At 45.9% G+C, this 26,581-nt stretch overlaps 1 protein-coding gene across 5 annotated transcripts; it reads left to right on the top strand.

Moving 5' to 3' along the window:
• The first annotated feature begins 1,749 nt into the window (after positions 1-1,749).
• MCFD2 (multiple coagulation factor deficiency 2, ER cargo receptor complex subunit) lies at positions 1,750-25,683 on the top strand. 5 transcript variants are annotated; one of them, XM_045189466.3, is made up of 6 exons: positions 15,878-15,956; positions 18,523-18,587; positions 20,042-20,131; positions 21,762-21,922; positions 22,637-22,796; positions 24,196-25,683. In XM_045189466.3, the coding sequence occupies exons 4-6, from the start codon at positions 21,774-21,776 to the stop codon at positions 24,325-24,327; spliced, it is 441 nt and encodes a 146-aa protein (XP_045045401.1). In that variant the 5' UTR covers positions 15,878-15,956; positions 18,523-18,587; positions 20,042-20,131; positions 21,762-21,773; the 3' UTR covers positions 24,328-25,683. The 5 variants fall into 5 exon arrangements, with proteins under 5 accessions (XP_045045402.1, XP_024408612.1, XP_024408614.1 ...); XM_024552845.4 differs by lacking the exon at positions 20,042-20,131 and having other exon boundaries at positions 15,876-15,956; XM_045189467.3 differs by lacking the exons at positions 15,878-15,956; positions 18,523-18,587; positions 20,042-20,131 and adding an exon at positions 1,750-1,774.
• Positions 25,684-26,581: the final 898 nt, after the last annotated feature.

Genomic DNA, 26,581 nt, shown 5'->3' with positions numbered 1-26,581 from the left:
TTCATCTTGGAGGCTGCTCTGAGCACCAGGGTCTGTTCTGGACTCTCAGAAGCCAGGAGACAGATGAAGGAAAATTAGGACAGCTCTGACAGTTAGAACTTACCAGTACTCAATACATTCCTCCTTGCCTACTCCAGTCAACTCCTCTGGCTGGCTTTTGGTTCGTTACCAGAACCGCATTTTGCCAGGAGAGTGATTTATGCATGTCCTTAGGATGAGAGTGGCCTGAGAGCACCCTGTGATTTACCCCTGGTCTGGCATTCCCCATAGTCAGCCCCAGAGCAGGCAAAGAAAAGCAGAGCTGATAAGCAGGAGGCATCTTTTTGGAAAAAGGAAAACCTCCCCTCCTCCCTCTTTTCTCCAGTCCTTTGCCAGCCCTACCCCCAGGTTGCAGGACTCTGGGGAACTCACTGGAGGGGAACAGCTGCTTGTTTCCCCCAGAGACTCCTATATTTGTGGGTTGTGGTGGGGTGGAACACGCCTTTGCAGGGGAAGCCCTGCCACGTGTGACGATTAAGCTTATGACAAGCTGCTCCTCAGTACTGTGGGACACGTACCGTCGTGGCTCTTTTCCTGCAGAGACAAGACCCCAGTCCTGGAGTGACCAGCATTGATGGGTTTAGTCTGGTAGAATATCAGTAGAATTGTTTGCCCACAAAGAGCTTCAATCTGTGCTTGAGCTGCACACAAAAGTACAGGTAAATCAATATCCAAATTAGCCAGGACCTCATTAGGAATACGTAGGTCCTCTGGGACTGGAAGGAAGAGGCCGTCAGGAGAGCATTCACACAGTAAATCCCTTGCTATTAAGTTAATGAGTGTAGTGTCACAAAGGAGAAAACTTTCTTGGGTTAAAGGTTCAAGGCTGACAGTGAAGGCCAGGGGTCGGTGCTGGAAGAAGCTGTGCTGAGGATTATTAGGCAGATGCACGGGCATCACCGGAGTAGTTTGTTCACTGCAAGGAACAGGCTGTATAATAGTGCTTGAGTTTAAGATTAGTATTATTGTCCCATATCAATCAAAAAGTTGTAAAGTTGTCCTTTAATTTTTAGAGAAACGTTTCCTTGCAGGTTTCAGAGTAGAATGGGAAATTGAACACCTTCATTGAAAACTTTTTTCCTTTCTTTCTTCCTTTTTTTTTTTTTGTTTCTTAGTTCTAGAGCTCTTTCAATATAGAGCTGTTTCAAGGTTTTGGGGATCTGACCATAGCACTATTTCCCATTCTGCTTTTTGCTTGCATAATACATTCCCTATCTTTGGTATAAGGCCATTCACAAAAAGATAAGAGGGAGAGCCAAGGTCAAGTCTGCTTCAGGATTTATTCCTGAATGTTGCCCCTAGGTATTGAAGAACCTCTCCCTGAAGTCCCCATCAGATTTCTCCTTTTTTGGTTCAAAGAGCTGAATCAGAGCACAATCTATCGTCACAGGAAAGAGAAAGGATAGTTTCTCAAAGAGCTTGACCGACACCTGCAGCTTTTCTAAACCTCCACGGCCTCCTATGCACTTCACGGTTTTTAACTCACACTGGAGGTTTTCCAATTCTGACTTTTTCATTGAACTTTTTGTATCTGGAATTCCTACTTAACATATAGACGAATTCGGTATGTATCTGGATGCTCTAGACTGTATGTCCCTCAAACTATTCTAAATTCCTCTGTGATGTTCTCTGTCTTTTCTAGGCCTTGAAGAATCTTACACCTCAGAATGAAATCGGAGCTTAAAAATTACCACAAGAGGTTTTCTCTGTGTGGAAGGAGGTTTACCTTAAAGAGGTAAGTGAAATTTGGTGTATCTGGCTGCCCAGGAGGGGAGGATAGGTCAAAGGGAGAGACGGGGCAGCAGGAGAAGGAGGCACATAGAACTGTTACCAAAAAACATTTGGGGTTCTATTGCCCACCGCCCAATAGGCAAGCCTTGGAGGCAGAGGTTTGGTGAAAAAGGAAAGGAGTTATTTATTCAAAAGCTACATAATTTTGACAGAGTGGCAGGTTTCTGCCTTAGAGCCCATTCCCTTGAAAACCCCCAAAGAAAAACAACCCTGCCACCCTTTGCCAGGCCAGACCAGTCCTAGGTTGTGCCCTGAGTTCCTTTTCCCATTTAAAAATACTGTCCTTTGGGAAATGCAGGCAGCCCCATCATAATCATCCAGGCATTTTAGCTGGCTCCCAGTCACAGTCTGGCTTCAGGTGTCTTTTGGAGTCTGTGCGTGCTGGTGGCCTATTTGCTGCACACTGCCCTTCCTTCCCCATGCTGCCTACTGGCCTAGCACTTGCCCCTGCCCCTCTGGCCATAGGCTGGCAAGTGCGTCCATGTGCCTGGCTGAGCGGGACCATGCAGCACAGTGCCAGTCACCCAGGATGCTGCCAGACCATGTGGTCTCTGGGGCCCACTGGCCTGGGAATGCTTGGGACCCAACTGGGTGAGCAAGGGGAGGCAGAAGGACAAGTGTCCGGGTGCCCTGCATTTAAAAGTCCAGGCCCCAAACCCCCTTCACTGCAGAAGCATCTAAATTCCCAGCCACTCCAGGCTAGCGTCCATCATGCTCATCAGCTTGCACAGCGTCTCTGCCCCTCCATGTGTTACCATGTTATTCTCCACCATACGTAAGTGTCGTGACCATTCCAGCCTGCACACACCCTGTGCAAGCTTCCTCCTGCTGTATCACAAACTGCTTTAGTTTCTTTACCCTTACCCAGGGGTATGGAAATCTATCACATGCCAGCTGCAATTTCAGTCCCGCGGCCTCTAGTACTTTCTGGTTCGCTTCAGGGTTTCCTCCCCTCTGCCCAGTGATCTGGCCAGATCCCCCCTGTAACAGGATGGGGAAGACGACAGTAGGTTTGAGTTGTGATTTGAGGGGATGTACAAGACTGATAGTTTTAAGTTGTTGACATTTGTTTTTTGGGTTTTTTGTTTGTTTGTTTTTGCTTTGGCCAAGGAATCTGTTAAGGAAGTAATTTTGAAATCCAATTTCTTTTGGATGATTTCTCACCTAATTAAAAAAATATATAGATCATTGGATGTTAGGAATTGTGTTCTCTTTTCATTCTAGTCACTTCTCGAGTGAATAACTTTCTTCTATCAGAAACTCCGTGTAGTAGCCACTGTAATTCTAAATTATCCTTAGTGAGTCGATGCTGTTGAGAAAGATAAGTGCACAGATTTGGGCCACTGCATAAGTACATGTAAGAAACAGAAGCTGGGCCCCAGGAAGTCATGGACTAAGGTTTATACTGAGTCTGGGAATGGTCGGTTGAGAGATACTTATGCCTCTTGTGGCTCAGGGCCCCCCAACCTCACAGTTAGGCCTTATCCAACCACGTTCTGATGAATTTACAGTTCCCAGGATGGAGGGTGTCAAGAGATCGCTGCTGAATCAAACTCACAGACAAAACAAGTCTGAGGAAAGTTCTCATAACGTGTTGATAGTGGCCTGAGACAAACTTTGTCCCTGCGACCACTTAGGGATGGACTTATTGGCAGCCACCTGTCCTCTTCGCTGTAAGTTTCCTCTTCTAGATGCACCACAACACGTGACCAGGTTGGACACTGACAAGCAGTAGCCTTGTTAATAATAAGGCAGATATGCACTGAGGAGAAAAGACTTTAAAGTATGGTCAGATAACCAAAGGATTCCTAAGAGGTGTTCCTTGTTGCTAAGACACAAAGTAGACTCAATGTTTGGGGAAATCAATAAAAAGAACAATTAGAAAAATAAATCAGACGTTGGGCCTAAAGCAGCAGGCTTTTCCTCCCTCACTGGTGTGGTCTGAAAGACCCCTCAGAGGGGCAAACTGTTTCTGAGTCAGGGGCCTTGCACTGCAGAGGTGATGAGGTCTCGCGTGGATCTTGATGGGTCTCAATGATTACAGACTGGCCCCATGAAAATAGGGAAACAGCTTCGTGATAATGCAAAGCTGAGCTTGTCCCCATCACACTAAGGGAAGGCAGTACTCTGTAGAACCATAACAGCATCTAGAATGGGGGGACAAAGCTGGGAGTGTGGGGTCTGTTTTATGATGGCTCTTCCAGTGATGGGGCATGTTTAGAACTGGGCAGGAAGCATGAACGATAGTTGAGAATTGCTGGGCAGGGTGAGGCGAGGGTTTAGAAAAGTCTTAGAGAATAAAGATGCAATCTATTGAAAAGTTGAAAAGTTCATTTAAATGGTTTCTTCTTGAAATTTCTGCAAAATACAAAAGTTAGTTACAACTTGTGCCATCCTGGGCAAGAGTTTCCTGCAATAGTAAATTTATGTTAGCATCATAACATCATAACATGTTCAGGTGTAGATGGGTTTGGTTCTTCCTGTGCCCTGACCCAAAGATGTATTATGTATGTTATTACAACATCCCCTTGCTCCCATCCAGTCACCTTCATCTGTACTGGTGGTCACAGTGGCCATGGATAGGGGGCCATCCAGAGGTGGAGACAGCCTGATGAGATGTCTTTCCCACCTTCTACTCCAGCCTCCTCTCTCATACTATTGTATTTGCCATTTGGGGTGCCCCAGAGCCCTGTGTTCCCAATAGGAACCTTAAAAATCCTAAATTTGGCCCTACCTGGTGTGGCTCAGTGGATTGAGTGCCGGCTTGCAAAGCAAAGGGTCACCGGTTTGATTCCTAGTCAGGGCACATGCCTGGGTTGGGGGCCAGATTCCTCCAGCAGGGGGCGCGCGAGAGGCATCCACACATTGATGTTTCTCTCCCTCTTTCTCCCTCCCTTCCCCTCTCTAAAAATAAATAAAATCTTTAAAAAAAAATTCCTAAATTTGAATATGACTTAAACCTTTATTCATAGTCAACAGTCTTCTTTCATCCACTCTTACCAGCAGTGTGATGTGGTACAGAATGACAACTTCCTTCCCAAACTTCCGTAGTCATGTGGCTCACAACCCTTACATTCAGAATCAACTTTTATTTGTTACCATGATTATTGGCTCATCACATTTCTGGCCACGAGGTCTCACGTCGTTGTGGATTGTCAATACGGTAGACTGGCTGGCTCCATGGTCATTCTTTCCCTTTAACAGATGCCAGAAGAACTGGGGCTAATAATTAGGTAAGGGACAAAGCCCTACAAAGGCTAGCTTCAAAACCATAAATTCTTTGTGCTTGTGCATAGTACATAGTAATTACTTGTTATATTAATTTTAGAATCCTAGGATGTTAAAGGTTTTCCCAGGCCTGGGAGATGAGAGCCCTGGGTGACCCATCCCCACCCACCCACTTCCTGGTTCCGATACCAGCACCTCCCTCCATGCACTGACCTCCCTCCCATCATCCCACTTTCTCCTGTTCCCTGGGGCCCCAGGTGACTCCTGCTTCTCCTTGGTGGCTTCTGTGTCATCTTGCGGGACTGCTGCGATGGTCCCCTCCCAAGAGAGGGGGCCCATGCTTCCTGTCTGCCTTGGCCAGTACTGGTTCTCTGCCCAGATGCTGCCATTCTGGGGGAGAGAAGTCAGCCCAAGGCACCAGTGCTCAGAGCTCATTGGAGCTGGTCTGATTTTAAGCTGCCCCCTCAATTCCTAAGGCCACCTGAGTGTCTGCCCTTCAGTGATTATAGCAGTTTTAGGCCTTAATCAATAGCTTTGTTCCATCTGCTTTTCAAAACATTTGTTTTTCTTTCCTATCTTTTAAAAAACATTTTTATTGAGAAAAAGCCACAAAAAAAGTATATAAAACAACCATTACAAAGGAGGGAGAGGAAAATAAGGCAGCGTAGAGGAGTTGCTCCCTTGACACAGGGACCTCTGCCCCAGGGAGGTGCTGCTGGCTTCCTCCTGTGGCTGGGGCTGCAAACTTGGAGCTGTGGCCACCCTGCCTGACTCTGAGAGCCTGCGGCTGCACAATTCACTGCAGGACTGCAGCGCCTTCCGCTCCGCCCCAGGCCCTCACTCATCCCATGTGTGGTACCCAGCAGTTACGCAGATGTTGTCTATGTCCACCCCGTGAGCAGGTGTAGGGAATAGATGCTTCTGATAGACCCGTCTGGATTGGGCTTTCCAACCTACTGGGAGCATCAGAGAGAAGGTTCTGCTTATGAAGGCCAAAGGGTTTGTGAGATACGGAGCAAGTTTACATGGACGTTGTAAGACAAGTAAGACAGACTGCACAGTAGTGTTTTACAATAAATTCCCTGCTTCAACTTGGATGGGGAAGGGTTGTTTATTTAAATCTTGGCAATTCCGGTAATAAACCTCTAAGATAGTATCTAAAATGGACCTGCTTTATCCCCCTCGTCCCCTACTCTGCCTCCAAGCGCTAGGGATGAGCCATCAGTACAGAGAGGTTCATATAAACATTCGGGATAGTTCTTCCAGAAGGATTATTGTCTGTCATTCAAACCTTTACCCTCTTCTGAAAAAGAATGCTCTGGCGAACAAAGTCCCTTTTAATTTTCACGTGTTCCTTTTCTCATGTCCAGCGTGGTCCTTGAGTGCACGCACCATAGACCTGGGAACACTTATCCTAACCACTTCCAAAGAATGAATGCATCAGTCGATGACTACGCAGAGGGTTTGAACTAATACTTGGAGTAAACACTGTGGCCGGAAAAACGCCAGAATGAGTAACTACCTCTGTTCATGCAATGGCTATGATGCTAAAGAGTGACGTGTCAATGGAAGTTTTGTAAATTAAATCTCACTAGAAAGGCAGAAATGGTCATCATAGAAAGTGCCCTCTCTAAGAAGAGGCTTTCATAATGTGAACAGCTTGGCTGGAACTTATAGATTATTGTGTTTGTTTAGCTAATGGCCTCTGTATATCCCAGTCTCGTGACTGAAAGCCCAGGTGTTCCAGCTCAACTCTCACCTACTGGGTGAAGCCTCCCCTGCCAGCCAGGTCTTACAATTCGTGTTCTTTCATCTCTGCACCCAGTTTTAACATTGTCTGTGTCCTACAGCTCAGCTCTTTTCAATGTTCAATTCCTGCACTGTTTTTTGAAAAGAGATATAATACTCAATACATTTAAAAATGCTTCTCTTGCTGCTTCCCTTCTTTTCTCTATTTCTATCACTGTGATCTTTGGTATATTTATAATCATAAGAATTTCAGGTATAGGTCAACAGGTGTTGCTGTGAAAAATAAAATTTAAAAATCTTACTATTCTTTTCAAATTGATCAACTGATTCAACTCATCTACCCCTTCATTTATTGTTATTAAAACTGTTAGATGTTGAGCCAAGAAGAGAAAATAATTATTAATGTTACTTAGAGAAGAACAGATTGTAATAGTGGGAATTTGGGGGGAAGGCAGGAGAGAAGTCACCTTATAGGTGATATAATCAAGTTAATTTGTTCTGAGCAGGCATGTGTCAACATTTTACTAAAAAAAACAAGTACAGTGCCCTGAACTGACCCGCACTTTAAAAAAAAAATACTGAAAGCTGAATAGAAACCGCCCAGCTTCCTAAAGGCCAGTTCATGGAAGGATCAATGAGTTCAATGTCCAAGCTACCCCCAATTTGCCAAATGTGCAATTTACCAAAAACTTAGAGTACTCTTGAAAATATCCAGTGACTATTAAGGTATTTTTAAATGAATATCACATGGAATATTTTTATTCAAGATATTCTTCCAGATATTCTTCTCTGATATTCTAATTCAAAACATTCATATTTAATATATTCTGGAATATGTTTTTCTTCATGAATATGAATATGTTCCATAAATATATTTATTTCTGTTTCTTTCAAAACATCTTAAAATGATGGTAAAAATAAGGCGAGCTTTCTATTAAAAAGCTAAGCTCACAAGAAAGTAGGGAAAATCCTCAGTGGTCAGAAAATTAAGGGAGAGCTAAGTTAGGAGATGGGAGAGGGAGCATTGGATGAGCTGATACGAAGCTTCCTTGGGGCTTACTGGTCTCATGGCCCACGGACTTCGAGTCTTAGACACATAGCAACAGGAGAAGAGCCATCGTGTTAACAAGAAGGAGATAGACTTGATACTTGCAGGTAAAGTTGGAACTCTCAGAGGGTTATACGTTGGGTGAAAGTATGAACCAGAAACAAAATCTGCAGAGACGCACAAGGAAACAGTAAAGCTGTATCTCACGGCCTAGCATTTTGATTGGGGAAAAAGAAAATGTCCCTGAGAATTTATAACTAGAGTCTGCCCATTTTCCAGTCTAGAGTTCCACCTTACACTACCTATAGAAACCCAGAATGCACAAGTTGAAAAATTAACTTAAAATGGATATTAAGCAGATAATAAAATCTCTTTGAAGGAATAAACCTTCCACCTGGACCACACAGGATTCCCATAGACAAAGCTCCACTGAAGATGAGGTTATCATCTAAAATTGTAACATGCAGGAGGAAATAATCACTGTGGGTAAGAGTTGAGAAATTCTGCGGGAAGTGGTACAGGCCTGGCTTACCATCCTAACATCAGCCCGGCGTGAACGTTCCATAGCTAAAATCTCCTTGTCATTGGGGGAGTCTGTCAGTAACTGAAATTGTTTCCTTTGCTTACCCGAGTGCGGCAGCCTGTTCAAGAGCACAGGTCCCACAGTAGACTCTGCTAAAAGTCCACTAGCTTCTCACCCACCCAAATATCAAACTAAAAAGACCCCAAGACTCACTGTCCTCAGAGTGTCTTTAGTTTTTTCTCCTCTTTTTTAAAATCCCTTTTCATTGACAGCAGTCTAAGGACTATTCTCTGCAATAAAGTGCATGTACCGTTCTCATGCAGATAAGTAAATGTCTAAGTTACGCTCTGACAGCGTCCAAGGGTAGCCACACAGCCCGACTAGACCGCAACTGGGAATGATAGAATTATCGGACTATTTTTAAAAGCATGCTTAAACTAATTAGACTTATCCCTAAATATTTTATGGTTTTGGTTGCTATTGTCATGGTATTTTTAAGTTTTCATTTTCCATGTGTTCGTTATTCATTATAGAAATACCATTGATTATTGTATATTAACCTGTAGCCTATGGCCTTGACAAATTTACTTAACAGTTCTAGTAGCTTTTTAGTAGTTTCTTTAGGATATTCTACGTGCCTGGTCATGTTACCTGTGAATAAAGACTGTTACTTTTCCTTTCCAATTTGTGTGCCTTTTACACCTTTTTCCGCAATGGCTTGAAGTTCTCATAGAAGGGTGGATGGGTGGGTGTTGAAGGTGGCTATCCTTGCTCTGCTCTCGATGTTGGGGGCAGCGTCGTCTTCCACTACAAGCACATAAACTGTGGGTTTTCAATAGGTGCCCTTCATCGGTTTGAGAGACTATCCTTCTATTCCTAGTTTGCAGAAAGTCTTTTTCATGAAATAGCAATGAATTTTGTTAAATGCCCTTTCCCTCTATATTTTTACATGATCACATAACTTTTCTTATGATCAAATATTTATTTCCTTATTTAAGTACTGAGGGAAAAGAACTTTGAACCTGAAGTTTTGTATATAGCCAAATTTTCATTTTGATGAGAGAGAGTAATAAAAATGTTCTCAGGCATGCAAAGCCTCACAATTTGCCCCAGTGAAAATACCTTTAAAGGAAGTGCTTAAGCAACAGAAACAAATCAAGGAGCATCTTCAAGAGATATGGGATGTCAGGGTGATCAAATATTTTGATAAATTTATTGTTCTTTCAAAAATTAGACTGAAGAACAGAATATTTATCCAAAATAACTAAGGTCAAAATATGCGAGCAAAACCATGATTGGAAGGAGAGGGAGACAAAAGGGATACTAAGACCCGTCAATGTATTTGACTTTTCAGGGACAAAGTATATATAGTTAGAAGTTTACAAAATCAGCAGTTGTGGGACTTTTCATCAGGAGTGATACGTTCTTTGCTAGCAAAGATAGAAGGGAAATCATTAAATACAGGTGCTCATCATTTTCATCACCCCAGTTTACAGAATATCTGAATTTAGAACATCTCAACAGAAGCCAAAATTCTTTTAGCACCTTTCACCCTTATCAGAAATATGAATAGGGGAGACAGAAATACGGGGCCCTTCCTCAGTCCCTTGATTAAAGCAGATTTTACTGAACATCATTATCTTGAATTGCCCCTTTTGGGGTTATCCTGAGCTTTTTATGCCCTGGGGCAATGCATCTTACTAAGATTCAAAATGTAAGTTCCCCTCAAAGTGGGGAGGGAACATGATTGGGAAAGGGCATACAGTTCTAAGGCAGGTCCTTGTCAGGCAGATCACTTTAGCAGAGAGTGATATGAGAACGGAGGCCCCGAAAGTCCTCCTTGTGAAAGTCATCTCGGAAACTGCCTGTGCCTAGGCACCTCTTGGAGTGTCTCCCCAGACCCTCTGTGAATGGTGACGGGTCATATGATGGGAATGGGGGTCACAATGTAAGTCTGGCTGGCTAGTTTTGATGGTTTCAAACATAAGAGAGCTTTAAAGTGATAAATTTTTTAAAATCACCAACTCAGAATTTTAAATTCTTTGCTAAGATCATAGTCAGAGCCTCTAAAAACTGCCTGAAAAAAAAATCTCTTTTCTCTTAGGGCTGCTGGACATAAGCAGCTAAAATCTAGAGGCCATGTCTGATACTGTGGGAACCTATATTATTACAACGCGAGATGAATTTACAAACCAGTCGTGTCTCTTATGAGAAAGTTGTGGCATGGACTAAGAACATATGGAACTTTGGGAGTTAGAATGGGGGAATCGTGGTGGATTTCAATTCATCTGAGTACCTGGAATTCCTAAAACTGAGAGTCTCCCCTGCCCGTAGAAACAGCTCCTTCCTTTCATCCTCTCATCTCTTATTGGTGCCCTCTACTAGCTTAGCCAGTAGAAAGCGAGGTGACAGGGGAGGCTAGGAAATGCCACCCACTGCGGTCAGCCCCCTCGTGAGGCAGAACACAGTAGGGGCAGTGTGAGGAATGGCTCTGACGTCAAATGTCCCGGGACAGGACACCCCTGTGCTTTCTGCACATGCTACCAGTGTCTGGAGTCCCACCCTGGCCTCTGGTTGTCAGGCAGATCCACTTTGCATTCTCTTCACGCCAGTCACCAGGTCTCCCCTGGGGGCTTTGCTCTCACACCGGGTCCCCTCGCCTCCCTTTGCTGAACTATCCTGCGGATGGAGGGACTCCTTGGGGGTCCATCTTTCCAGACATCACCCTGAGTATTGCTTTTCCATTGTTCACGTCCCATATTGGGCCCCATGGGGCTTGGAAAACACCCAAGGAAACTGGGGTCTCTACCTTGGCTCGAATGCAGCCAAAGTCAGGAGCCCTTGAACCAGCTTGAGACCATTTTGAAGGGGATTGTGGCCAAAGAGTATCCACTGGAATGCCAGGGGAAACTAGATATTGGGAAAGGGCCAGCAGCCTTCCGAAAGAGGTGCTGCCCAAGTCAAGGGAACTGCAGGGAGGACTCCAGCAGGGGGCGCACATGAAAGCACTGCGAGTAAGTGAATCAGCACCAAACATCAGTCAAATGCGCGGGCTGGGGTGCAAGAGCCAACTTACCCTCCGGGTCAAGCAAGAACTTCCCGTTTCCCTAACCACTCTCCAGTGCATCCCCCCATTCAACCCTGGTGTGGTCTTAAACAGCAGCTAGCAAGAGGGAAGAGTTGGTGATTGAGAGAGAGGAACTTGTTTTTTATTAAGCAACTTTCTGTTCTATTTTTCCCCCCTAGGCATATCCACATATAACTTAGATACAAAAACTTTTCAAATTCAAATTCAAGAAATGCACATTAACCATTGTATACAGCCAACTAATGATGCGGACTGCAACATTATAAATGAGCAATCTCCAATTTCAACTGAGCCTTCAACTCAGGCCAGAAGGTCTTCTATCCCCTTTAGGCAGCTCGTTTTCTCAGTTACACCATGAAGATTTCCAATGTTGACCCACTCAAGCTCCCCGCCCCTGCCCCAAACATGGCAGTCTCAGAAAGTTGTCATGCTTCCCAAATTTCAGGCTAACCCCCATCTGGGCTTTGTATCCACTCTCTCCTGCTTCCTCAATAACCTGATTCTTCCCATTTTGTCCGCTCTACTGTTTCTTCAATCTTATTTTTGCTGGCTCTTTCCCGGAAGGATTTAAAACATACACAAGGCCCTCTACCTTATAGACAACACTCCCTGCCTCCCCGTGTCCCTCTCTGCTACTTTCCTGTCCCCTCACAGCTAGTGCTTCAGAGACTTGCGCGTACCTGTCGTACCCACTGTTTACCTACCAGCCACTCCTCACCCATTGCCATTCAGCTGCTGTTCAGTACTCCACAAAAACTGTTCTCCAAGCCCCCAGTAGCCTCGCATTGATAAATTCAGCTCACATTTGAGTCCCCATCTTGTTTGACTTCTTTATCACTCAGGGATGTTTTGAACTGCAAGTAACTGTTTTAGAGTGGCTTCAACAAATGGTTCTCTCCCCATAGCAGGAGAACTGGAGGTAAGCAGTTCTCGGCGCTGTTCAGCAGCCCCACAGCACTGGGGCAGCCTTTCGGAATTCTCCGACTTCCCTTCGTGGTTGAGGAGGACTCTGAGGTGATGTGTACCCTGTTCAGGGCTGGAAAAGGGGGAAAGGTCTGTACCAATCACTTGTCTCTTTTATCAGAAGAGCAAAAGATTTCTCAAGTTCCCCTTACATCTCATTGCCCAGAATTGTGTCACGTGGCCATCTCCCCGCAAAAAAGATTAACGTTTTTTAGCCTTTATCGTGGAGATGTCGAAAGACAAGGGAGTCGGAAATGGAAACTGGGCTGCCACCAAGCATTAGACTGTGCAAGCCTTCTGGGGGCTGGCCTTTGTGTGCTCAACTGCAGTTGAGGCAACTCAGAACAACAGCTGCAGGTAGAGAGAGGCCACCCATAGTCCATTTCTGCTGCTACCTTGGGCCTCAATCTTAATTTCCTGATAAAGTTGCCTCCTGCCTGTCTCCACTTCCAGCTTCAGCTTGGGTATACAAAGAAAACAATTTTTTTCAACCTAGCAAGGTTCCAAGTTGTGGGACTCAGCCAATGCAGCTTGTAAGCCTTACGTAAGGAGTTCTTCTCTTACTAAGACCTTATTTAATCTCTGCTTTCAAGTCAGTTATAACTCTCTAATATAGATTTGCCACTTTCTTGAAGGACTTTGCTGAAATCTACTTTTAAAAAAATGCACCAATATCCTATATCATTCCTGAGATTTCTCCTACAGTAAAACTTTGGCATGTGGCCAAATCCAGCAAGTGACAGCAGTTTGACAGTTTCACTGCTGCTTAACAAGTTGGCCTCCAACTTTCCAGCATGGAATAGAGTCTTCACCACTGGCTACCTGAACCCTTTGCTAGCCAATAACACATTTTAGTGCGTTTTCAGTGCCTTACTTCTGTTACCAAATGATTTGCCTGTTAGAAGTGTGTTCAGCTACAAGTTATAGAATCCTGACCTATAAATGACTTTAACAAATATATCATCTCACTTATGGACTAGACTGGGGCAAGATCGGAAGCAGGGAGGTCAGTTAGGAAGCTTTCATAGTAGTCCAGATGGCAGATGGTTTGTTGGATGTCAATTATATCTCAACAGAGCTGGGAGTGTGTGTGTGTGTCCCCCGGGGGTTAACTCCTAGTGGGTCGGGGAGAGAACTCCTAGCATTTTGGTTTGAACAACTAAAAAGATAGCAGTAACATTCACTCATATGGACAAAACTGAGAGGTATTTGTTTGGGGATGAAATTTAGTATTTGAGGGACCAAGTTCAGTTTGTGATGCCAGTTAGACCGGCACGTGCAGATGTCAAGTAGGCAGTTACTTAGAGGAGTTGGGGCTTACAGGCAGAGGTCATCATGAGAGATACAAATTTTGGAGTCATCTGCTTAGAAATGGCACCTAAAACCATAGGACTGGATGCAATCATGTAAGGAGAGTGGGTAGGTAGAGAAGAGAAGGCAAGTCAGGATAGAACCTGGGTGCTTTGACATTTGTAGGTTGAGCAGAAGATGAGAAGTCAGTGAAAAGAATCCAAGAAAAGAACAGACAGTGAGGTAGGAGGAGTGTACTGTGTCGGAACACACGAGAAGAAAGTGTCTCAAAGTGGGAGTGATTGGCTGTGATGCATGGTGCTGAGAGGGCAAGTGCGAACAGAGAAGGAGAAGGTGCCACGGGATTTGCATGAAGACTGCGGTTTCGGCAGTGTGGTAGGGAAGAAACCAGAGGGCGAGCTTACATGGCGATAGGAACGGTTTATTAGAGAGGGAGCACTTAGTGATTCGGGGGAGGGAATAGGATAAGATCCACAGAAGTAGAGGCAGTGGTATCAGATACTGAGCTTTTTGTTTCTTTTGTCATTGGTTTTTTTTTTTTTGTCTTTTTGTTTTATCTATATTTATTTTTCTTTTCTTTTTTCCTCTTTTGACACTGAGCTTCTTGGAGAAAGAAACCATGTCTTATTTGTATTTATATCTCTAGTAACTCCTAGTACAGCAATTTTCAGCTGGTGTGCTGCAAGAATTTTTAAAACATGCAATACCTGACTACTTAGTCGGGGGCACTGGCCTCTTTTCCCTTCAATTACCAAATTTTAAAAAATGACAACAGCCAACACAATAATAGCTATCTGTGTGAATGAATCAAAATTGTACCTATTTTTTGTCAGGTCGACAAGAAATATATTTTTTAGGGTGCTGCAGAAGTTTAGTAATTACTTCATGTGTGTCATGAGATGAAAAAGGTTGAAAACAGCTGTCCTTGTACAGAGGAGGTACTCAAGAAATGTTACTGAATTACTGAACAAGTGAGCAAGTGGAAGAATAGATGGATGGATAGCAGATGCAGGGCTGGAAAATGAATTTTATCAAACCAACTCAAACTTCAGAGTAAGGGAGGACAGGGGGTCTTGGATTAATAGGGTTTCTTCAGGAACTTTGGGGTCCTGGGACTTTTCTCTGGGTAGGATTGCCAGATTTCAAACTCACATGAAGGCAAGAAGGGACGAACCACTGCCCATGGCAGTTGCCTCGGCCAGCCTTCAAGGCACTGATCTGCTCAAGCCAATTGCAGGAAGGGTTCTGAGACCATCTACTTACTTAACCACTTTCTTTCTTTCCTTTTCTCCCTTTCTGGACCCAGACTTTTATGAAAAATGATTACGTATCTTCCTGGAGACAAATGGGAGAAACAAAATTTTAATGGCACTTTCACATTCATTTACCTATCTGGTCAACAGATATTCACTGAATGACAGTCTTGTATGGAGGCAAAGGTATAAATAAGAGCAGGGTTATGCAGGGCTTATGTATTCGTTTCTTATGTTTATGGGTCTTTTTTTTTTCAATGCTTGTCTTCTATTGAGATAGAAGTGCAAGCATTTCACGAACTGCACAGGTAACGTGGTGTCTGAACTGCCTTGGGGGGACTCCTATATGAGTGAATAGGGATTGCCCACGATGGCTCTTGTGGAATGGAGAAAGAGTCTGGAAGTAGGCCCATTTTGGAAACACAGCATTCAAGGCTGGCTATGGCGTCTTTAGCTCTTTCATTAGGAAAGGAATTAGGATTCCCATGATCTTTCTTTCCAATTTGCAGGTGGAGAAACTGCTGTAAAAGTGGACATGGAGGCGGAGCTGGAAGCTAGCTTTAGGGTCCGCCCCACTCGGTTTTTTGCCACTCTACCTCCCACGTGGGACAGCTTTCCTGGTAGTTTCCGACGTGGCCTAGCAACCTTCCAGGCCCCTGGAGGTTCAGGTCCATCACCTCAGGCGCCAGGCGATTGTTGACTTCGGAAGCAGAAATCAGAACTGCGTCTGCCTCTCCCTCTGGAGCCCGTTACACGTGGAATTACCCGAGCCGTACGCGAGGGGCTCTGGCCAGGGGCGGAGTCACAAGGCGCCAATGGGCGGGCAGAAGGGAGCGCGCTTGCGCACCACAGGCCTGGGGCGGGGCGGGGCCGGGGAAAACAGCGTTCTGAGGACGGGGGCTGGCGAGGCTCACGCTGGGACGTTTCGCGTCTGAGAAAACTGGGTAGTTGCGGGCAGCGAGGGTGAGTGAACCCGGGAGCCTCCCAGGTGCGGGCCGCGGCTTGTGAGTCCTTTGACTCGACCCTGGGGGAGGAGGTCGGTGGGGAGGCGCCCAGGGGTCCGCAACTGGGCGAAATCCCAGTGTCTCTCGGGGGTCCCGGGTCCTCGGGCTCAGGTTGAGAGGCCTCTGCGGCCTAGGTGTGGGTCTCCGACCCCGAGCCACCTCGGGAAGCTTAGCCGTCTAGGAGCAGAGCCTTTCTTTCGGGTTGTTGGGGGCTTTGAAGTCAGAGGGGCCCGGCCGGGCAGATGTCTGCCCTTTTGAAGGACCGGCCGTGGGGCGTGACTCAGTCTGCTGTGGTGTCCCCCACTCTCCGTCCCCGTCGGCCCTTGGAGGAGACAACAGACTGGTCCTGTCTGGCCAGGAGAGCCTGACCTGGCTGTGCCGGGGAAGTGGGAAGGCAAGGGAGGGAGATTTCCTCTTGTATTTCCTATCCGGTCATGGGCACGCCATCCACTCAGTGCCCAGGCAGAACCTCGGCGTCATTCTCAACCTCCTGTGCTCCTTTACCACCCGTATGGAATCCATCACAAATCTTTCTCGGGTACGACCACTTCTACACTGCCAGTCTCTGTTGTAGCTAGTTCAGGCGACCATCATCTCTTCTTTGGACTACCCCAGCAGACTCCTGACTGAGCCCATGTATGCCTTGTTGATTTCTCTGTAGTTTTGTACTGGGAAGCCAGAGTGATGGTCTTAAAGCGCAGATCTGATCATGTCACCCTTCCCTCTTCCCACCTTTCAGTGGATTCTCTGCTCTTCCAAGCTATCCAACAGGGCTTGCAAGGTCCTTCGTGGCCTGCTGTCGTTTTACTCTAACTCATCAGCCTCCACTGTAATGTGTCTTCAACCATATTGAACCCTTTTTAGCTCCTGGGTTGGACTAGGTTCTTTCTAGGCTCAGGTGTCTGTTACACCAGGTTCCCTCTGCCTCGGGTGCTGTCCTTTGGTTGAAGAAAATTCTAATCCTTAATGAATGACCTCAGGTGTGGGTTGTGTGTCTTACTGGTCCACAGGCTGTAATCTGTGTGAGTGGAGTTTGTCTCAGTCACAGTCCTACCCTTAATTCTTTAGGCAGCACCAGGCTATTAGGAAAGATTATGTTATGCCCTGGCCAGTGTGGCTCAGTTGGTTGGAGCATTGTGCGGTGACCAAAGGGTTGCGGGTTCAATTCCCAGTCCAGGCGCCTGTGGGAGACAACCAGTCAGTGTATCTCTCTCACACTGATGTTTCTGTCCTTCCTCTCTTTCTCTAAAAGCAATGAAAAGAAATGTGCTCAGGAGAGGATTAAAAAAAAAGTAAATAAAGAATATGTTAGTTAAATGTTTAAAGGAAACATGGCAGCTCCTTGGGCTCCCTGATCTGCTCTTTCAGAATCTGTTCTCAACCCCCGAACCATATAGAGGTTTCTTTGGCCTGGGAACTCAGTTATTTTCTTGTCCTCAGTTCAGGCCCAGGGAAGTTTTAAGTGGGGAAGTACTGCTCAGAGTTGTTCTTTGGCATTGACTCTGTGTAGCGGGTGTCTGGATGTTGGTGAGTGTGGCCGCTTTGAGTCTGAATTCTTAACCAAGGGCCCTTGGTGTGAGGGAAATGCTGCCAACAGCTGCGGCGGTCGGGATGGGAGAAAGGCTGGCTCCAGACTATTCTGTGCTGATAGGACAAACTACATTCTGGGAGGGATGGGCGGGCCAGGCCAAGTCACTGGTGGGAGGGCTCCAAGGAAAGTCATTTTTCCAGCTTAGGCCAGAACTTTTGTGATAGGGAACAACTCAGCTATGGCCAAGACCCACTGCCCTGACTCAGACATGAAGGTCAGCTGTCTGTAGGTCAGCTCGGCACTTTGTGATAAATTTTGTAGGGTAGGAATGCGACAGAACAGATAGGTTCCCAGCCCTCAGAGAGGGAGGAGAAGAGAACAACAAAAGAAGGACAATATGTGACCGTCGTGTATCTTAAGGCCAGATGAGTGTGAGAGGTCTGAGGAGGGAACAATTGATCTTGGCTGGAAGAACCCAGAGGTGATATTTGAACTGAGCCTGGAGGGAACAGGGATGACAGACAGGTGGAACCAGTGTGAGCAAATGCCCTGGGACTGGAAGGGGACGCTGGGGCAGCGAGGGGAACCCTGTCGCAGTCCCAGTTCTGCGGGAGGCTCACTGCTGCCTGCAGTCCGGTGCGTAGCTCTGGGGACTGAGGCTGATTGTGCAGGAGGTCTCAAAGCGTGGGTTGTATTCTGAGGCCTCTTTCAGAAACCTCTCCTCCTTCAGGTTTTCTCTAACCTAACTTTTACATTTTCTCAAAGAAGGCCAGTGAGGTCAGGAACTCCTGGAGTTTATCTGCCTGGCTGTTTGCCCCTGGCCTTGGGCTAAGGGGTTGGACTGTGGGTGATGCAACTTGTTCAAAGGGGTAATGGGAACTGCTTATGTTTCTTTTTGAATGTGACTGTTTAAAGTGTTAGGTGGCAGTCAGATTCCCTGTGTTCATTGCCGCTCTGTGTTCACACAGTTGGTTTTTGTTGTGTTCTGATACAGACACACCTCGGAGATATTACAGGTTCGGTTCCTGACCACCACAGTAAAGCAAATTTTGCAATCAAGTGAGTCATGAATTTTTTTGTTTCCCAGTGCATATAATAGTTATGAGTACACTATACTGGTATACTCTTAAGTGTGCAAAGTACAAAAACATGTCTAAGAAACTGTGTACATTCCTTAATTCAAAACACTTTACTGCTAAAAAAATGCTACATATCATTTGAGCCCTCAGGGAGTTGTAATGTTTTTGCTGGTGGCGTGTCTTGCCTCCGTGTTGAGGAGAACACGGTACAGAGAAGCACAGTACAAGCCTGTAGTTAGAAAGCTGCCACAGCCAACCAAGGCGGGGCGCATCCAGTACCAGTGGTTCTGGCCTTTACTCTGCCTCCCTTGAAGAAGGGATCATTTGGACCCATAGTTACTACACTGCCAATTTTTAGTGTTGTTTGAATAGAATCCTCCCCCGCCCCCCAATTTAATATACTATGCTAAGTTTCCAACCGTGTACTTACAGGAAACAGTGCCGTGGGTTGAGTGATCACTTAGCTCAACTATCTGATAGATATCTCAAAAAAAAGTTATGTGCTCGATGAGATTGACATCAAAAGTTGGCAGCATGTATGTGAAAGTGGGACTCCCCACATCCCCCAGAGACCATGGCACACCGTCTAACGACAGTGCCTGGCAGCCTCCGTGCCCGGCACTGTCTGATGCTAGGAATGTAGATGCAGTGCCCACCCTCACGGTGCCCAGTCCAGCAAGGGGCATAGGCAGTAGTCAGGCATTGATCAAGATCACGTTCACAGCTGTTGTCAGCAAAGGACAGGACCCTTCTGAAGGGAAGCACTCAGGAGCCCGTGGGAAGGACACCTAAGTCAGACTTGGAATTAAAGAAGGCTTGCTGGAGAAAGAGGCCTCTGAGCCGAGTGAGTCTGAAGGGCCTGGGAGGAACTGGCTTCTCTCTCCGATCCCTCCTGGCCCAGAACTCTAAGGAGCCATTCTGTTCCCTTTTGGCCTGTGCAGTCGCTGCTTAGAGTAACTTGAAACCTTGTTTTCTGGTACCAGGCCCAGTGGCAGTGGCCTCATCAGGGTCTGGATAATTTTAAAGTGAATTATGCGTTACAGACTTCTACATCCTGTTCTTTTTTGTTTGATATAAACTGTATGTATTGAACATCTTTTCCTATTTTTAATTTCGACAAATTGTATTATGATACCCCTCTTCAGTAGTAAGACTAGGTGCTGCTTTTTCACCCTAAAAGTCATGCATCCTAGTGACTATTATCCCCTTGGAGGAGGCATGGGAGGTTATACTGATAGGCAAAGTGGGTTTGGGAAAGTTTCCTAAACCTTAGGAAAAGGTGGCATTTTCCAGGGTCCTACCCTTCAGGATGGGTGAGGGGGCTGCAACACGTCCACTTCCCAGCCCAGGTGCAGGGAGTGTCGGAGCGGAGCTCTGTGTGTAGCACGTGTAAGGTTATGGCCAGTACATGATGCTTTCTCTTTACTGCTCTAGGTTTGGGGCTGTGGCTACAGTTGCCCGCTTAGAACTCATGGCCCTTGCTGTCCAGCAGAATCTGCACTGTTGCCTTGGGGCAGTGAGTGTGTAAGTCAGGGCTCTGTCTGTGTTGGGTGCAGGAGTCCGGGCTGTCCTTCCCCTTCCTTCTTGAAGCCAGTCCATGAGCCCCAGAAAGGACCAGGACTTTCAGTTTAATGAACAGTTAGTAGAGCCCTGCCTGATTCTTGGTGGGGAATATTGATGGGAACAAAGCGCTCCTGGCCTCAAGGAGCTTGCTCTGTGGCTGACTGCGTCTTCCTGGTGTTGACTGCAGTTCCAGGTCCAGCCAAACCTGGGAGTGTTTGATGGAATCCTAATTTCTTTATTTTTAATTTTTTTTAGTGTATTTATTTTTAGAGCAAGGGGCAGGAAGAGAGAAATAGAGGGAGAGAAACATCAGTGTGTGACAGAAACATTGATCGGTTGGCCCCCAGCCAACCTGGAACCTGGCCCACAACCCAGGCATGTGCCCTGACTGGGAATCGAACCAGCAGCCTTTAGGTTTGCAGGCCAGTGCTCTATCCACTGAGCCACACCAGTCAGGGCAAAATCCTAATTTCTATGTACCTCTCCTTTCCAATGCTCTTTCACAGCGGTTAAGTTACTGTCCTCTGTCACAGGCCTGTAAATGAAAGAAGAGCTTAATGTCATCTTCTCTGTGATGGCCTTGAACTTACGTCATTCCTTCCATCAACTAAATTGAAGATTTTTTCTGTATTTGCTTCTGTGTTTTCTGTATTTGCTTCTGTATTTGCTCCACTAAATACCTTCCCTGCTGTGCTGCCAGATTAGCCATTCTGAAAACAAGCTCTGACCTCACCTTGCATTCAGGAATCCTCAGTGGCTTCCCATTAGCCTCAGGATACTTCAGTCCTCTTGGCTTACCTTGCAAAGGCAAAGTCACACTCAGTACTGCTTGGTCAACCTTTGCAGCCTATTGTTCACTGTTCTGCCTAGTTCACACCCTCTGGTTTCCAGAGCAACTAAACCCCTTGGAGTTTCTTTCCCACGGTCCGCACCTGCCACTCTGCTCACACCATTCCCTTAGCCCTTTCATCCCTGCACGTCCACAGCACACTTACCCATCCGGGCCCAGCCGAAGTGTCTCCATGTCCGTCAGCCTTCTCCGATTTTCCCTCACCCAGAGGAAATTTCTTTCTGTGAACTCTCAGTGGGTTTGTCTGTCTTCAGTACAATTTATTTCTACCTTTATTAGCACTCTCAGTAGGAAGTATTTCTCTCACCAGACTGTAAGTTTCTTCTTCTTTATTTTTTAAGATTTTATTTATTTATTTATAGAAAGAGAGGAAAGGAGGGAGAAAGAAAGAGAGGGAGAGAAACATCAGTATGGGGTTGCCTCTCACATGCCCCCAACTGGGGACCTGGCCCACAACCCAGGCATGTGTCCTGACAGGGAATCGAACAGGCCACCCTTTGGTTCGCAGGCTGGCACTCAATCCACTGAGCCACACCAGCCAGGGCCAGACTGTAAGTTTCTTGTACGCAGGAATAATCTTCACAGCCCTTTAAGCTGTCGGTGGCCTTGGAGCCAGATTAACATGTTCTCTTCCCTGACCCCGCTCCTTCATCAGGTTTCTCAGGAGCACACTGCGTTGAGTCTTGAAAGGACTTTAGCTCTGGTGTTCCGCCTTCATCTTCTGTGTTCCCCGCCTCCCAGGTGCCGGTGACCATGAGATCTCAGCGGCTGCTCAGAACCCCCTTCCTGTGCTGTCTGCTCTGGGCCTTTTGTGCCCCAGGCACCGGGGCCGAGGAGCCCAGGGTCGGCTCTTCCCATCCTGGCAGCGTGGGCCTGGATAAGAACACGGTGCACGACCAAGAGTACGTATTCAGCCAGGCCGTGGGCCGGGGCCTCCCCTTCCTCTGCAGCTGCAGCCAGCTTCAATGGGTCCTTCAGTCTCCTTCCCTTCTATTTGTGCTCCTTGACATTTTTCAAGGATGAGATTGATTCCTTACATCCACCTGTAAGTCAGGTGTTCCTTTTGTTGTCATCACCAGCGGGGGGTCCTGAGGCCCCAGTGGGATCCATGACTTGCCGGAATCCATCCTGGCTCTCACTGCAGGCAGCCAGACACGCACGCGCACACACGTGCAGCCGCAGTGGTGGCATCGGGATGGGCTACGGTTTCTTGACTCTGTCTGACAAGATTCTTTTTTTATTGGCACATTCTAACATTGAATCATTTGTCGCAACTTCTCTCTTGGGCCAGTTAGCCTCACATATTATGCTGTTATTCTTGAATTGCTTAAAAAATTTTTTTAAATTGATAGCCTCAAAAATATAACAACATCTAGTAATAAAGAAGAAAAACACCCATAATCTTGCCAGCATAATGGAGGCAGGGTTTGATTTTATTCCCTGCTCCTTCCATGGCCTTGCCTGTACCTGCCGTGCTTGCGCGTGGTCTGCCACTGTATCTGTTTGTTTTTGTTCGATGGATGACTTTTCAGACCTTGGCCTTGCAAGAGTCCTTAGGTTTCAGCATGAGCCCACCGTCCCTGCCGGGTGGTCTGAGTCTAACTGTTGGTTTCCAGGCACATCATGGAACATCTAGAAGGCGTCATCAACAAACCAGAGGCTGAGATGTCCCCACAAGAACTGCAGCTCCATTATTTCAAAATGCATGACTATGACGGCAATAATTTGCTTGACGGCCTAGAACTCTCCACAGCCATCACTCATGTCCATAAGGAGGTAGGTCAGGCAGTGGTGCACGGGGCCTCCCTCTGGGACTTCAGTCCCCAGGCTTGATGACCTGTGCTGTCTTTGTGCACCAATATTACTGCTTCTCCTTTTTCTGCTCACCACTCTGTTCTGTCTCTTATCCTATTAAGTGGTCCTTCTCGCAGAGGGTGACCTGCTGAGGCAGAAGCCCCAGATCCTGTGTCTTTAACAAGTGCCATAGGCATTTCTGTTACACACCAGAGTTTGCAAACCAGTGCCCAAAAGACAGACCATATTCAAAATACAGAGCAGGGGAGAAGTTATTTTATTTGAGAAGAGTGGGAAATCAGAACCAAGGGACAGAGAGACTCAGCAATCATCGAAGGTTTGTACGCTCCTGCAAACAAAGCAGTTTACAAAGCACTTCCGTAGGTTAGAGATCTCACTGGATCTTTGCAACAGCCTGTGAGTAGGCAGGGGCAGGCATTGTTATTACCTGATTTTGGAGGGGAGGAAATGGAATTCGAGATCTTAGGTCTTCAGAGGGAAGGCTGGTCCTGCTTGGTCCTGCTTTGCCACACTGCAAGATAGAGGGGGAGAGGCGAAGTTGGTGAGGAGGATCGATCACATTGGCTGCCCAGGAGAGGAGGTTTGAGCTTCCTTTGAAGGCAGTGGGGAGTGCTGACAGCTCCGTACAGGAGAACCGCATGCTAGAACAGTGCTTCGGGCAGCTCTGTGCTGTGGGAGGCCGACTGATGGAGGTGAGAGGAGTCTGGCATCGGGGAGAAGAACGGATTCAGGGTCCTGGCAGGCGAGCGTGGTGGTGGCTATAGAAGAAGCGGGGGGTGGACATGGGAGAGGGGCTAGAGGAGGAATCAGTATGGGATGTGAACAGCATTAGGTCAGCACTGGGCACAGTGAGCCTCTGGAACAGGAGAAATACCTTCCCCTCAAAGACCCTAACAGGTTCTTCTGGTTGGCAGTGCCTTCTTCCTCTTGTTCTGACCCCGAGGTGTGGTCCGGAGTGGACTGCTTCTTACTTTCCCAGGGCAAATGGTGCCCAGAGCTGTGAGCTTTTCTCGAGGATGGGTCTGTGGGTCGCAGAATCTGAAACACATAATTCTGTGTAAGCCAGATCTATCTTCCTACAATGAACGTGTATGACTTTTGTGAATAGAAAAGGATGGAAAGAATTTTTAACATAAATAAGCAAGGACTGACTTTGTATTTTTCTTTTAACTGGCAAATATAATTTCTAAACTGGATCATTATGCATTGACTCTCTATTGGATATATGGTTTGTGAGTTCCTAGAAGAAGCCACGTACTCACTGAAGGAGTTTTTGGATATGTATAAGCTAGGACATTTTCGAAATTACCAGAGCACTTCCAATAAAATGCCAACTCATTGTCTAATTTGAATTTTGCAGGAAGGGGAAGAACAAGAGCCACCGATGAGCGAAGAGGAACTGATTAACTTAATAGACGGTGTTTTGAGAGACGATGACAAGAACAATGATGGATACATCGACTATGCCGAATTTGCAAAGTCCCTGCAGTAGACATTTGACCATCTCCTAGTTACGATGCAAATGTGATCCATTATAATGTGATTGAACACCTTCGATAACGCAGAATAACTCATTTTCAACTACTGCTGAAGTATTTTGGTAAAAATGTAGCAAATGTTACACTGGTGTGAGGAAGAGAAGTCAAGAGAAATAAAAGAGAAGCAAAATGGGACACATTGTCTGGTCGGACAGGGCTTGATTAAAGAATCTTTTTAAGAATATCGGATAATGATATCGGATAATGAGTACTCAACTCAGGAACACGACTACAGAATACTGCTGGTCTCTTGGTTTTAGTTCGTGCCACCTGAAAAGTAAGACAGGCTTTGCCAAGTGGACGCGCTTTTCAGTAGCAGTGAAGGAATGGAATTAACGCCAGATGTTTCCGTCTGTGAGTCCTGTCTCTCCAGGTGAACGTGGTCAGTGTTCTGTAGAGTTCCCCAGGCTTAAGTGATTACTTGCTTTGGGCAAGTGAGTATTGATGAAGCTATTTGAAATTCATAGCAAAACACAAACGTCAGCTATCGAGTCCAGCTAGCCACAGAATGTGTATCTTCTGGCACTCTGGATGTGATACGCCACTGGCCTACGTGATTACCCTTTCTCGGTTTTTCAGTGTTTTATAAAACTACTGCCTTATTCTCATACTTTATTTCTTTTCTGTCTTCTTCAACCTGGGAGAGACCTTGAATTTAAAAGCATTCTCTAATCAATAGCAAATGTTTTAGCTTTCTTAATATTTCTATTTAACTCCTTTTAGGGTTTTGTTTTTGCAGTTGAGAAACCTAGGAATACCAGGGTTTATCCCTTCTGCCCGATGCAGTGGGGGTACAACTGCCGGCCGCTGCTCTGGTAGCTCACCTGGAAACTGAACAGATGGTTCACCTAGCACAGTGATTAATCTGAGTCAAGTGCTCGTTAGAGGGAGTGTTGTGTAAATGACCTCTTCTAACCTAAGTATGTGAATTCTTTCAGATCAGGAAAGATTAGAAAAGAAGCCTAAAAACTCTCCAACAGCGTCAAATCTCAGTAATAGTTTAGAATGACACGGAGCAGCAAACTGTAACTTGGTTTATTGGATGTGATGGACATACTATGATAGAAAATCTTGAAATGATTGAATGGAGAAATGAACTGCATAAAATTTGTTGTATGATGTATAGAGATTTATTTTATTAAAGTATTCTTATAAGAAACCATATGTATTTGTAAAAATGATTTCCTGTGTCAAGTATTTGTGCATTTAGAGCTGAATTATAAACTATTCTTATAAAATCTAGTTATTTTGAAAGATTTATATAATGAATTCTGGATATATGACCAATAAAACTGATGAAACAAAGTAAAGAGCCGTTGATTCTGTTCACGTAGGCTTCTCCTCCCGCCACGTGAAAGTGTTGTTTCTTTAATACAGATGCTTACGTGGGCCTGCTCTGTCAAAGGTCCTGTGACCCTCCCTGGCTGTACCCCGTTCCTTTTGCAGGAGTTAATTCTCAGTATTCAGTCACTTTACCCTTTTAGGCAGTTTTTTTCCTCTGAGCGATACCACTTTTTGGACTTGTTTTTTCTGGCTGAGTTCAGATTATGACAGCATTTTCTGGCTTGGGAAAATACAGAGTTTTCTCCTTGAGTCTGGTGATTGTTCTTTCTTTGCTAGAAAATTAGATAGCATTATTGCAAGCCTCCTAGGCCCAAGCAAAAAGTACAGCCTCCCCTGGCTTTTTGGAGATGACACTTTGTTCTGCCAGTTGAAAAGCAAGGAAGGGAGTTATCATTGCCTCCACGCCCCCCAAGATCCTTGGATCTTGCACTGGCCCTTCCTCATCCAGAGCTGCCACTCTGGACTGACTAGTGAGTGGGCTCACACTTGGAGGAACCTCATGCTGTCGGCAGCTGGGAAGGGAGTCAAGCAGCTGGAGAGAAAGAGAGGGAGATTCTTAGAAGGCAGAGTCGTTCCATTAAACAGACAAGATGGATACCTCCTTCCTCCACAGCTGGCTGCCATTGGTAATGGTTCCCTGCTGGCCTCTGTGATCCTGTTAGTCTGCTTTTCTTTTCTATAAAGTCTCCTTGGGGAGCGAGTGGTCTGTGGCATTAGGGACACAGCATGATTAGTCATCTCTTGTATATCCCTTTATCTCTCCTCCCCTCCATGAGGCCTTGGCCTTCTCATAGCTCACCTGAAGGGTCTTTCAGAATGTTCTAGAAACATCTCTGTACCTCAGTTTCCTTATCTCTAAAATGG

The sequence above is a fragment of the Desmodus rotundus genome, chromosome 5, assembly GCF_022682495.2.
Source record: "Desmodus rotundus isolate HL8 chromosome 5, HLdesRot8A.1, whole genome shotgun sequence".
Lineage (NCBI taxonomy): Eukaryota > Metazoa > Chordata > Mammalia > Chiroptera > Phyllostomidae > Desmodus > Desmodus rotundus.
Note: the sequence above shows the minus strand (reverse complement) of the source record. Positions and strands in the feature narration are given on the sequence as shown.

What these genes read in the sequence shown, in the direction of transcription:
- MCFD2 (XM_045189467.3), top strand. Translation starts at nt 21,774, where the DNA reads ATGAGATCTCAGCGGCTGCTCAGAACCCCCTTCCTGTGCTGTCTGCTC. An exon ending in AACACGGTGCACGACCAAGA is followed by an intron (nt 21,923 to 22,636) that starts GTACGTATTCAG and finishes GTTGGTTTCCAG; the next exon opens with GCACATCATGGAACATCTAG. An exon ending in TCACTCATGTCCATAAGGAG is followed by an intron (nt 22,797 to 24,195) that starts GTAGGTCAGGCA and finishes TGAATTTTGCAG; the next exon opens with GAAGGGGAAGAACAAGAGCC.